The 13240-nt window shown below is 38.8% G+C and overlaps 1 protein-coding gene across 2 annotated transcripts in view; it reads right to left on the bottom strand.

The window, feature by feature from the left end:
* Window positions 1–13240, bottom strand: part of DOCK4 (dedicator of cytokinesis 4) — a 472836-nt gene that overhangs the window by 156262 nt on the left and 303334 nt on the right. For both annotated transcript variants that reach the window (XM_005679177.3, XM_018047173.1), the window contains exon 17: window positions 409–565. In XM_005679177.3, coding sequence (XP_005679234.2) covers window positions 409–565 — 157 coding nt within the window. The remainder of the gene's footprint in view (window positions 1–408; window positions 566–13240) is intronic.

Raw genomic sequence — 13240 nt, forward strand, 5'->3', positions numbered from 1 at the left:
GTAATGCTAGAATAGAAAAGTAATATCCATCTAATTAAACAGAAAACAGCATTTACTCTGAAGCCTGCAATTAGCACAGTTTATGAAGCAAGAGAGATTAAGGTAGTGGTAATCTTCACCTTTTTTTTTTTTTTTTTTAAGCAGCTGGGTTTTGATGGTTTATTTGAGGACTTGAGTATTGGGTTCCAATACTAGAATAATTCTGTAGTCCTAAAACTATACACATTTAACTGTTCGTTGGGTCACAATTACTTTTATTTTATTAAAAACCACAAACAGAAGGATCAACAACAATTTTTCTACTGCAAAGTTCTTAAACATAAAACTGATGTTTACAGAATATCCAACTAAAATTCACATGAGTACTTAAATACAGGGACTTTCAAATAAAACAGTATTATACATTACCGTTTTGTGTGAGTTTTGTGGAACAGAGAAAAGATGTTATCCAAAAAGACTCCTTTGTGGCCTTCACGGCTTGATTATTATTCCCAAGGAGAATGCCCTTGGAAAAAGGAAGTTTGAGGTAGCGGGTAGTATCCTGAAGATTTGTGTTTTCTTCACACTGTAAAAAAATATTTTAAAAAATGGAAGGGGGAGAGGTAAGAGACTTCTTGAGAATTATTAAGCATAATATCCATTTCTAGTTGTTAAGAACTGGGAAATATTCCAAATATCATTACAAACAGAATTTGGCTTTTAAGTAAAATGCAACAAAAATGTCTAAGAGGAATAACTCACTTATTTTGGATGCAGACCCATTTGGGTTTGAATTCTATCTCTGTTACTTCCCACACAAGTAACTGTATCAAGTTATTCAGCCTCTTATGATTTCTGTTTTCTATCTCTATGACCTCACTGTGCTGCCATACAAATTAGATTACATGAGGCCTTTACATAGAGCCTGATACATTGGAAGTGCTCAAGAAATCATATTGCAGTGACCACAGCATTTTAAAAAATCTTTTAACTGGAGGATAATCGCTTTACAATGTTGTGTTGGTTTCTGTCATACAATGCAAATTAACCATAACTATATATATATATATATACACACATACACACACACACACACACACACACACACACATCCCCTCCATCTTGATCCTCCCTCCTACCACCATCCCTCATCCCACAACCACAGTATTTTGAAAAAGTGCTTAAATTCTTCCCACATCTCCTCTGAGGTAGATATTAAACAACTTCTTATTTTGAAAAGAGGCAATTAAAGGACTCTGTATTTCATGATAATCTACTAATCCCACTATGGTGAGAAATCCCTACAGAAAATGTCAGTCAACAAATGTAAAAGAAATTATAGGTTTTGAAAATATAGTTTCATATTCCTAGTGTAATTCTTTCTTTAGTCGAGGGTTGTCGCTAAATGCTAAAATCAGCAGGAAAATTGTTGATGAGCAAATGAACATTCAGTGCTGCCACACAGATTCCCTCCTACTGGCAAGGGGACAAATATAACTGCACGTGGGGGGATTGGGCTGTCGGCCCTCTGATGCAGGGCAACGAACACAACACTTCATCCTCGCAATGCACTCCTCCCGAAGTTGTGGAGCCTACATGGATGACACTGACAGGCTCACCTTCTACTTCACAGAAAATACAAAGGGCAGAGCAACACGCTGAATGCTATGGGGAAGCAACCAGGCAAACCCAGAAGGCGGCACTTTCTGTAGGATGCCTGTCTGTGACTCCTCAAGTCAAGTTTTGTGGGGGAAAAAAAAGGATTACTCTAGATTAAATAATACTTAAGAGATCTGTAACAACCAGATACAATAGAAGGGCCCTGGATTTGGACAAACTTGTTGAAAAGGATTTTCTTTCGGACTTGATACATTGATTAAGTTCTAGATGAGATTAAAAAAAATTTAAGGATTGGAAAAGTCATTAACTGGCAAAAGTAAATTAAGAAAATAATAAGGTCCTATTGCATAGCACAGGAAACTATATTCAATATCTTGCAATAAACCATAATGGAAAAGAATATTAAAAAAAAGCATGTCTATTACATGTGTATCACTGAGTTACTTTGCTGTATAGCAGAGACTGGCACAACATTGTAAATAAACTATACTTCAATAAAAAAATAAAAAATATATATAATGAAGCAACCGAGATATCCTTCAGTACATGGATAGATAAATGTGGTACATCCAGAAGCCAGAATACCATTTCAGTGCTAAAAATAAATGAGCTACCAAGCCATGAAAAGACACGGAGGAATCAATGGATATCACTAAGTGAAAGAAGTCAAACTCAAAAGTCTACAAACTCCACGATTCCAACTATGCAATATGCTAGAAAGTGCAGAACTATGAAGACAGCTAAAAAAAAAAAAATCAGTGGTTTCCAGGGGTTGGGCGTAGGAGAAAGGATGAACAGAGAGACCATAGAAGATTTTTCTAGGGCAGTGAGATATTATGATGATGGATACATTTGTCCAAATCCACAGAATACACAAAAACAAGAGTGAACCTAGGGTTTCCCTGGTAGCTCAGTGGTATAGAATCCATCTGCCAAAGCAGGAGACAGGGGCTCGATCCCTGATCTGGGAAGATCCCACATGCAGTGGAGCAATTAGCCTGTGTGCCTCAACAACTGAGCCTGTGTTCTAGAGCGCGGGAGGAGCCCACGGGCCTCAGCTACTGAAGCCTGTGCGCCCCAGAGCCCATGCTCAGCAGCTAGAGAAGCCCCCACGATGAAAGACCAGAGCACCACAACTAGAGAGTGGCCCTCACTCTCCGTGAATAGAGAAAAGCCTGCACAGCCACAAAGACCCAGCACAGCCAAAACTCAAGAAAAATAAAATTATGTATTAAAAAAGAGTGAACCCTAGTAAACTATGGGCTTTGGGTAATGACGATGTGTGAATGCAGATTCAACCTTGGTTAAAATAAATATGCACCGTTCTGGTGAACGATGCTGACAATGGAGGAAGCTACACATATGCCGGGGCACAGGGTGGAAGGGAAGTCTCTATCCTTTACTCTCAACTTTACTGTATACTAAGCTACTTTTAAAAGTCTACTAAAATAAATAACATCATTTGGGTAAAAAAAAAGAAAAGTTCATATAGAAAAACCTCCAGAAAGATATATCCTAAGGGGTAACATCATCATATACCCTAATAGTTAACATCATCTGAGTAATCAGAATATGGTGTTTTTATTTTTGTTTATCTATATACTGTTTCTGTAATGAAGGTGACTTTAAATTAAAAATTTGAGAAAAATATATTGTAACAGATACAGAATCAGTATAGCTTACCTTATTTTGAGTATAAATTTAGGAACTTTATTTTTTTAATGTATATATTTATTTTTAAGGCTAGTGTCTTGGGAACAGGTAGGAAATTAAGCGCAAAACCCCTTTGGTATTCTAGGCTAATCTGTGTGATTTACAAACATTTTTAAATACTAAATCTTTAAGAAAAACAACTCTAATAAGCTTAGAGAAACAAAATCAGAATATTACAAGATGCTCTTCCCAGCACACCTGCCCAGTAACAGGAGGACTAATAAACACAAGAAACAGTCTCCATAACTCTCTTCTCACGTTATGGCTCCAAATGCTTCTGCAAGATATTTCATTTAGACAGAAGAATGCATATATAGTTTAGAAATAATTATAATGTGAACACTTCAGATGCTTTCCTGAATAAAGAGTGCTTAGCAATGTAAAGTTCTGGAACCTGGGGTCACCATCCCCTCTCCTCAGTCTTGTTCTGGTATCAGGGCGTGGAGCACAGCACCCTACACTGGCCCTACCTTTTTCTGCCTGGATCTTGTTTGTAGGGTCAGTATCATGCTCTGGTCCCATCTCCAGTGTGACCTATATTCTGTATGTGAACCACTCCTTCCTACTGAAACTGAAGCTTCATACCCAGTCCAGACACCATCCAGTTATTTCCAGGTTTCTTCCCCAGAAGCTGGAGTGTGCCCTGGTCTGGTATGCTCTATCTGTGTACAGAAATCCTGAAGCTATAGGTTGGTTTCTTATCCCCATCCCCACAAATGACTGCCTGGTTCTTGAAGACTTCTGGAAACCTCTTAGAATGCCTGCTTGCTGAACCCCTGTTGCTCAACCTGCAGTCAAGGATCAGCCACTTCTGTGATTGAAGATGCGATGGCCGTGTTCTGCCCATAGGGGGCAGCCACTGTGAATAGACACCGGGGCTGCCTTTACAGGGGGCAGTCACTGTGGCCGGGTGAGTGCCACCTATTATAGTTCACTGCACTTCTCCCCCAGCCTAGGGGCAAGACCTCAGCATCGGAGTCTTTCTGATTTTGAGCTGTGACATCTTGATACCTTCTTACAGCTGAACTCTATCACCCTTCAGTTCAGTTCAGTTGCTCAGTCATGTCCGGCTCTTTACGACTCAACACAAAATACAGTACCCAATACAAACATTACTCTGGACACAGAAGTTAAGACCTTCCTTCCACCAATAATACCAGTGTGTTTTTTGTTAAGTGTTGTGTGTATGTTGGTGCTGGTGTGGGGAGGAATTCTACCTATTAATTTAGTAGAGAAAAGTACATAATAACTCTTTGGTCTCGGTGAAATTTTTGCTATAATATTTACTGTATTATAATATTTACTAATACTAGGTGTTCAAAAATTGATTTCTTTTTTGTCCAGTAGGAGTCAAACATATATTAGCTATAGGGTTAGAGTTTAAATCTATTTCCAAAGAACTTAAGTGGCCTGCAGAGAAAATCTCACAGCTTGCCTTTTCTTGTCCTCTGAGGTTTTCAGCATGCATCCTCAACACATCACACAGCACTAGAGATTTTAAAGGCAATCCAAGCAACCATCATTCTGTTGTTGTTGTTCAGTGGCTAAGTCACGTGCTAAGTTGCGTCTGACTCTTTGCGACCCCATGGTCTGTATTTACATTTATTTACATGCATTTGCCATCATTTACAAAGGCTTACTAAATGTCAGGCTAAGCACTCTGCATCTGTTTTTTTTACTCTGATAATGATCCTATGAGGCAGAACATCATAACCTGAGGAGCTTATGTGATTTGCTCAATATTACAATGTTCGTGAGAGTTAGAGCCAAGATGTGAACTAAAGTTCATGCTCACAGCTACTATTCAAAATAGCAGTCGTGACTACAATGGCTCTTCCACTGTTGTTTTAACCAGGTTTTGAGTTTTGCTGTAACAAATTTAAAATTAATTAACAGATAACATATTGAATGGTGGGTATGGTTAAGAAAGATCACCCCCAAAATTTCATTTTTCACACACACAAAGTATGTTTGTGGGAAACACCCTGGGAGACAGCTTAGAGTGGTCTTTGGAGCTGGAATAGTTTCATACCTAACAAGCCTGTGAGCCCTACAGTGAAATGGCTGGTCTGTGTTCTGAAACCACCCAGGGAGCAAAAGGGATCACATGATCTGGATGCGGTGGGGAGGAGAAGCACATAGGAGCAGAGGAGGCATGTCACGGGAGTCTAGGAACACAACAGACGAGTCAGAGATAATTTGTCCATTCACTAGATGAAACAGAAAAAAAATGAGACTGAAGAGCAGAGAAGACTAGAAAAAGGTTCCAGAAAACAGGCCTGTAGGGCACACGTTGCAAAGGGTTAAGCCAAAAAGGTTGTCCAGACCCTTCAGAGGAAATGCTCAGCTCACCAGCAGAAGCCAGGGAGTGAGAAAGAGTCAGCTGTGAATTTCCTGAGCATTCTTCTACCAGGTGGGAAAAAAGTCTGGACTGTGAGGAGGAGTCTGAACAAGGGTATGGATGGGAGAGAATAAATGGGTAGGAGCAGTCTTCCCCCAGGTGAAGGGCTAAAAGTCAAGGAAGTCACAGAAATGAAGCTGGCAAAGTACAGCATGGAAATAGCAGTGCAAAAGAGTTGTGGCTGGATGTCTGAATGCCTGTGAATCTGAATAGTAAAAAACTGTAGCTTTGCACAAAACTACATCACTGTGTTTTCTGATGGATGGTTTTGTCACCACAGTAAAACGCATTTACATCCCTAAACCGATGAGTAGTTAAATACAGATCACTTGCATTCTGGGGAACACCTGTAATGCAACCATTTTTGTTTTAGCATAGGGATGATTTTTTTCATCAAATCCAGTGCGGGCATGGAACAAGGCAACATGGATATTAGAATAAGAAGAAATATCCTCCCCTCCTCTTGCAGCAGACACAGACAAGCAAAAAGTCCTACTGGTATTATGTTGGATGGGGGAGACACACAGACAGATGCGGGAACAATTAACTGAGCCATTCTTTCTAGGAGAGACAAGGCCACATGACTACAACCCCCTGAGGATGCACCTGGATAATGGGAACAAAACAATGTCACTGTCACAGAAAAGGACAATTCTCTGTGTTTGCTTTGCTAGGGTGGGATCTGTGCAAGTCATTTTAAAATGGCATGAAGTTAATTTACTACAAATTAGAGAAGAGGGAGATGAAAGCCAGCCTGCTGCTTTACTTGAGACTGAAATCAGATCTGACAGGAGGGATGGACTCCGTAGATTATTAAAGAAGAGTTAAAACAAAGGCTCTGCGGCAGCTGTAGTAGCCTCTGTCTTCTTTGAGATGATATAGCCTGGCTCACAATCTATTTCTTTGCCCAGAATTAAAATCAGTTGGTGGAGCAATGAACTGTGCATCACACCCCAGGCCACTTTTTGCCCACTGTCTTGAGCACAAGAAAGAGATGCAATGGTCAGCCACAGACAGTCATCCAGAAAAGTGATAGGTACAAAAATGCAAGCTATATAAATTGAGAGAAATAAACAAGAAATTTCTTCCGATATTAACTGGTACAGAGATTCATAGTATATTAATCAAATTAAGGGGCCCATAATTTCAGGATGTAGAGAATTAAATTAAAAACTATAGTAAGTCAGACAATCCATTTGAAACTACTACCAGTTAATTGAACCAGATTTATCAAACAGCTGTGGCAGAAAAACATCTTCTGGGGATCCTTTCAAAATGACTCGTCATTCTTAATGTCAGTATTAAACATGTATTAAAATTCTACTATTTGAGTCTTTTAATTCAGTATAAAGAATGTAACAAGGAAATAAAAACAGTACCTGTACATGAGGGCATTACATGTCTGACCTCTGCACTCATTTGTTAAGACTGATGACAAAGCAGCAGTAAAGACCCCTGGATTTTAGCTCTGCCAGGGAAGTAGAAAAAACTCTGTGGGGAAAAAGGCTATTTGACTTCAATCATAAAGACTAAGAGGCTTGCCAGGCAAGGGACAGAAAGACAGGTTATACAGAAGAAACAAAACATATAAGGACACAGGGAGAAAAACACATATATGAGACGATGAAGATATGGCAACTAAATGCAATGTGGGTTCTAGACTGGATCCCAGAAGAGAAAAATAAAAGTACTAGAAAAATGCGTAACATCCAAATAAGTTTTGTGTTAACAGTATTCTACTGAGGTTAATTTAGTTTCAATAAATGTTCTGTGGTTATGTAAGATGCTAACATAAGGAGAAGTTGGGTGAAGGGTATATGGGAATTTTCTGTACTATTTTTGCAACTCTTCTAACTGAAAAAACAACTGTTTTAAAAAAGTACAGGTGTAGTTAGACAACTATATGTAGTTCAGTGTGGCTAAATAATGTGATTTTTTTTTTTTTTTAGGACCAAAAAAGGCTTGTGACTACTCTGAACTTCTTAAAGGAGGAAAACTCGAGCTGATTCTGATATCTGTCTCTGGTTTAAATTTCTTGAAGAACCACCAAGGAGGAGGCAGTGACTGGTCATGAAACCACGTGTTTAGGCTGTGAGGTAAAGTGTGAGCAGTCAAGAAAAACTGAAGGTTTCAATTCACCACAGGAGAGGATGGAGATGGAATTAAAAAATTCAGTTTTGGACAAGCCGAGTTAAAAGGTACCTCTGGCAGATCCCACTGAAGATGCTCAGTAGGCTGGTAAAAGCCTGAACTATAAACCCAGATCTGGACATCATCAGCAGAGACGTAGCAAATTAACCCACAGAAGTGGGTGAGATGGTTCCAGAGTACAGAAGACACAGATAAGGTCCAAAAATTAAATTCATGATAACACTAACATTTAAGATGCAGATAAGATGCATACTAGTATATACAGGAAGGATAAACAACAAAGTCCTACTGTATAGCACAGGGAACTATATTCAACATACTGTGATAAGCCATAATGGAAAAGAATATGAAAAAGAAGATATATGTGTATAGCTGAGTCATTTTGCAGTACAGCAGTAATTAACACAATGTTTCTAAGTTAACTATACTTCACTAGGGGGTTCCCAGGTGGCACTAGTGGTAAGAATCCATCTGCCAATGCAGGAGACAAGAGACAGAGGTTCAGTTCCTGAGACACAAGAGACTCAGGTTCGATCCCTGGAGTGGCAAGATCTTCTGCAGCAGGGAATGGCAACCCACTGCATTATTCTTGCATGGGAAATTTCATGCAAAGAGCCTGGCAGGCTACCGTTAATGGGGCCACAAAGAGTTGGACATGACTGAGTGACTGAGCACATGCAACAAAAACATACTTTACTAAAGAATTTCTTTTTAAATACAGATAAGAGAGAAGAGTACTCAAAGGAGTAGAAGGATCAGACTCAGGAGAACACTGTCAGACCACGAAATGTGGGATTTTCAAGAAGGGTAATCAATAGTAGTACATGTTATAGGGAAGTCAAGTAAAGGAAGATCTAGGAAGTGTCTAGAAGGTTGGACACTGTGTAGGTGCTAGTGACCTTGAGGGGAAAACTTCATTTGAGCTTCGAGGACAGAAAGTAGCCCAAGGGACAAATGGGATGGAGGGAAGTAGAGACAGTGAGTGAAGACCAGCCTTTTCTGCAGGTGGCTCAGATGGGACAGGAAGAGACAGTGTGGTAGCTATTACAATGTAGTTTGTCTTTAAAGAAAAAGGGCTAGTAGAAGGAAAGAAATTATAAAAACTAGGGCAGAAATAAATGCAAAAGAAACAAAAGAGACCGTAGCAAAAATCAACAAAGCTAAAAGCTGGTTCTTTGAAAAGATATATAAAATTAACAAACCATTAGCCAGACTCATCAAGAAACAAAGGGAAAAGAATCAAATAACAAAATTAGAAATGAAAATGAAGAGATCACAACAGAAAGCACAGAAATACAAAGGATCATAAGAGACTACTATCAGCAACTATATGCCAATAAAATGGACAACTTAGAAGAAATGGACAAATTTTTAGAAAAGTATAACTTTCCAAAACTGAACCAGGAAGAAATAGAATATCTTAATACGCCCATCACAAGCACAGAAATCGAAACTGTAATCAGAAATCTTCCAGCAAACAAAAGCCCAGGAACAATGGCTTCACAGCTGAATTCTACCCAAAATTTAGAGAAGAGTAAACACCTATCCTACTCAAACTCTTCCAGAAAATTGCAGAGGAAGGTAAACTGCCAAATTCATTCTATGAGGCCACCATCACCCTAATACCAAAACCTGACAAAGATGCCACAAAAAAAGAAAACTACAGGCCAATATCACTGATGAACATAGATGCAAAAATCCTTAACAAAATTCTAGCAATCAGAATCCAACAACACATTAAAAAGATCATACACCATGACCAAGTGGGCATTATCCCAGGGATGCAAGGATTCTTCAATATCTGCAAATCAATCAATGTAATACACTACACACATTAACAAACTGAAAGGTAAAAAACATATGATTATCTCAATAGATGCAGAGAAGGTCTTTGACAAAATTCAACATCCATTTATGATAAAAAAAACTCTCCAGAAAGCAGGAATAGAAGGAACATACCTCAACATAATAAAAGCTATATATGACAAATCCACAGCAAACATTATCCTCAATGGTGAAAAATTGAAAGCATTTCCCCTAAAGTCAGGAACAAGATAAGGGTGCCCACCCTCACCACTACTATTCAACATAGTTTTGGAAGCTTTAGCCACAGCAATCAGAAAAGAAAAAGAAATAAAAGGAATCCAGATTGGAAAAGAAGAAGTAAAACGCTCACCATTTGCAGATGACATGATCCTCTACATAGAAAACCCTAAAGACTCCACCAGAAAATTATTAGAGCTAATCAATGAATATAGTAAAGTTGCAGGATATAAAATTAACACACCAAAGTCCCTTGCATTCCTATACACTAACAATGAGAAAACAGAAAGAGAAATTAAGGAAACAATACCATTCACCATTGCAATGAAAAGAATAAAATACTTAGGAATAAATCTACCTAAAGAAACAAAAGACCTATATATAGAAAACTATAAAACACTGATGAAAGAAATCAAAAAGGACAAATAGATGGAGAAATAAACCATGTTCATGGATTGGAAGAATCAATATAGTGAAGATGAGTATACCACCCAAAGCAATCTATAGATTCAATGCAATCCCTATCAAGCTACTAACAGTATTTTTCACTAGAACTAGAACAAATAATTTCACAATTTGTATGGAAATACAAAAAAACCTCGAATAGCCAAAGTAATCTTGAGAAAGAAGAATGGACCTGGAAGAATCAACCTGCCTGACTTCAGGCTCCTGTACAAAGCCACAGTCATCAAGACAATATGGTACTGGCACAAAGACAGAAATATAGATCAATGGAACAAAATAGAAAGTCCAGAGATAAATCCATGCACCTATGGACACCTTATCTTTGACAAAGGAGGCAAGAATATACAATGGAGAAAAGACAATCTCTTTAACAAGTGGTGCTGGGAAAACCGGTCAACCACTTGTAAAAGAATGAAACTAGAACACTTTCTAACACCATACACAAAAATAAACTCAAAATGGACTAAAGATCTAAATGTAAGACCAGAAACTATAAAACTCCTAGAGGAAAACATAGGCAAAACACTCTGACATAAATCACAGCAGGATCCTCTATGACCCACCTCCCAGAGTAATGGAAATAAAAGCAAAAATAAACAAATGGGATTTAATTAAACTTAAAAGCTTTTGCACAATAAAGGAAAATATAAGCAAGGTGAAAAGACAGCCTTCAGAATAGGAGAAAACAATAGCAAACGAAGCAACTGAAAAAGAATTAATCTCAAAAATATACAAGCAACTCCTGCAGCTCAATTCCAGAAAAATAAATGACCAAATCAAAAAATGGGACAAAGAACTAAACAGACATTTACAGATGGCTAACAAACACATGAAAAGATGCTCAACATCACTCATTATCAGATAAATGTAAATCAAAACCACAATGAGGTACCATCTCACGCTGGTCAGAATGGCTGTTATCCAAAAGTCTACAAACAATAAATGCTGGAGAGGGTGTGGAGAAAAGGAGACCCTCTTACACTGTTGGTGGGAATGCAAATTAGTACAGCTACTATGGAGAATAGTGTGGAGATTCCTTAAAAAACTGGAAATAGAACTGCCATATGACCCAGCAATCCCACTGATCGATATACACACTGAGGAAACCAGAAGTGAAAGAGACACGTGTACCCCAATGTTCATCGCAGCACTGTTTATAATAGCCAGGACATGGAAGCAACCGAGATGTCCATCGGCAGATGAATGGATAAGAAAACTCTGGTACATATATACAATGGAATATTACTCAGCTGTTAAAAAGAATACATTTGAATCAGTTCTAATGAGGTAGATGAAACTGGAGCCTATTATACAGAGTGAAGGAAGTCAGAACGAAAAACACCAATACAGTATACTAACGCATATATACGGAATTTAGAAAGATGGTAACAATGATCCTATATGCAAGATAGCAAAAGAGACTCAGATATATAGAACAGTCTTTTGTACTCTGTGGGAGAAGGTGAGGGTGGGATGATTTGAGAGAACAGCATTGAAACATGTATGTTATCATATGTGAAACAGATCGCCAACCAGGTTCGACGCATGAGACAAGGTGCTCAGGGCTGGTGCACTGGGATGACCCTGAGGGATGGGATGGGGAGGGAGGTGGGAGGGGGGTTCAGGATGGGGGACATGTATACAACCATGGCTGATTCATGTCAATGTATGGCAAAACCCACTACAATATTATAAAGTTATTAGCCTCTAATTAAAATAAATAAATTAAAAGAAAAAAAAAAGGTTTGAGTATTAAAAATCTGATAACACTGCCAAAAGAGAGGAAACACGAGGGAATGCTAAGAGAAGCAAGGTCCCAGGGGAGCCAGGAGACGATGAAGATCCTGAGAGAAGCAGGTGGAAGCATTAGCCTTGAAGGGAAGGAGTCTTGCTCCACCCCTGAGACAGGAAGCAGGAAGGAAAGGAAGGAGGCAGATAAGTGTGCAGGTGGCAAAGGAGAGAACACATGGATTTAAGGAAGTTCTTGTCTGATGGCTTCTGTTTTCTCTGTTAAGGACAGGGGAAGTGGTGAGGCAGGCAGAGTGGTAAAGTCTTGTCAGTAGTTGTTATGAGGATTAAGAAGGGAACTATGGACAGAGGTTTGTAACACCATACAGGAGTCAGTTACCAAACCATCCCCAAGGAAAAGAAATGCAAGAAGACAAAGTGGTTGTCTAAGGAAGCTTTACAAATAGCCAAGGAAAAAAGAGAAACAAAAGTCAAGGGACAGAGGGAAAGATATGCCCAAATGAATGCAGAGCTCTAGAAAACAGCAAGGAGAGATAAGAAAGACTTCTTAAATGAACAATGCAAAGAAATAGAGGAAAGTAATAGAATGGGAAAGACTAGAGATCTCTTCAAGAAAATTGGAGACAACAAGGGAACATGTCATGTAAGGATGAGCATGATAAAGGACAGAAAGAGCAAGGACTTAACAGAAGCAGAGGAGATTAAGAAGAGGTGGCAAGAATACACAGAAGAACTATATAGAAAAGTCTTAATGACCCAGATAATTTTGATGGTATGGTCACTCACCTAGAGCCAGACATCCTGGAGTGTGAAGTCAAGTAGGCCTTAGGAAGCATTACTCTGGACAAGTTAGTGGAGATGATGGAATTCCAGCTGAGCTATTTCAAATCCTAAGAGATGATGCTGTTAAAGGGCTGCACTCAATATATCAGCAAAGTTGGAAAACCAAGCAGTGGCCACAGGACTGGAAAAAGTCAGTTTTCATTCCAGTTCCAAAGAAGGGCAGTGCCAAAGAACGTTCAAACTACTGTACAACTGCACTCATTTCACATACTAGCAAGGTAATGCTCAAAATCCTTCAAGCTAGGCTTCAACAGTATGTGGACTGAGAACTTCCAG

Source organism: Capra hircus, chromosome 4 (genome assembly GCF_001704415.2).
Source record: "Capra hircus breed San Clemente chromosome 4, ASM170441v1, whole genome shotgun sequence".
Lineage (NCBI taxonomy): Eukaryota > Metazoa > Chordata > Mammalia > Artiodactyla > Bovidae > Capra > Capra hircus.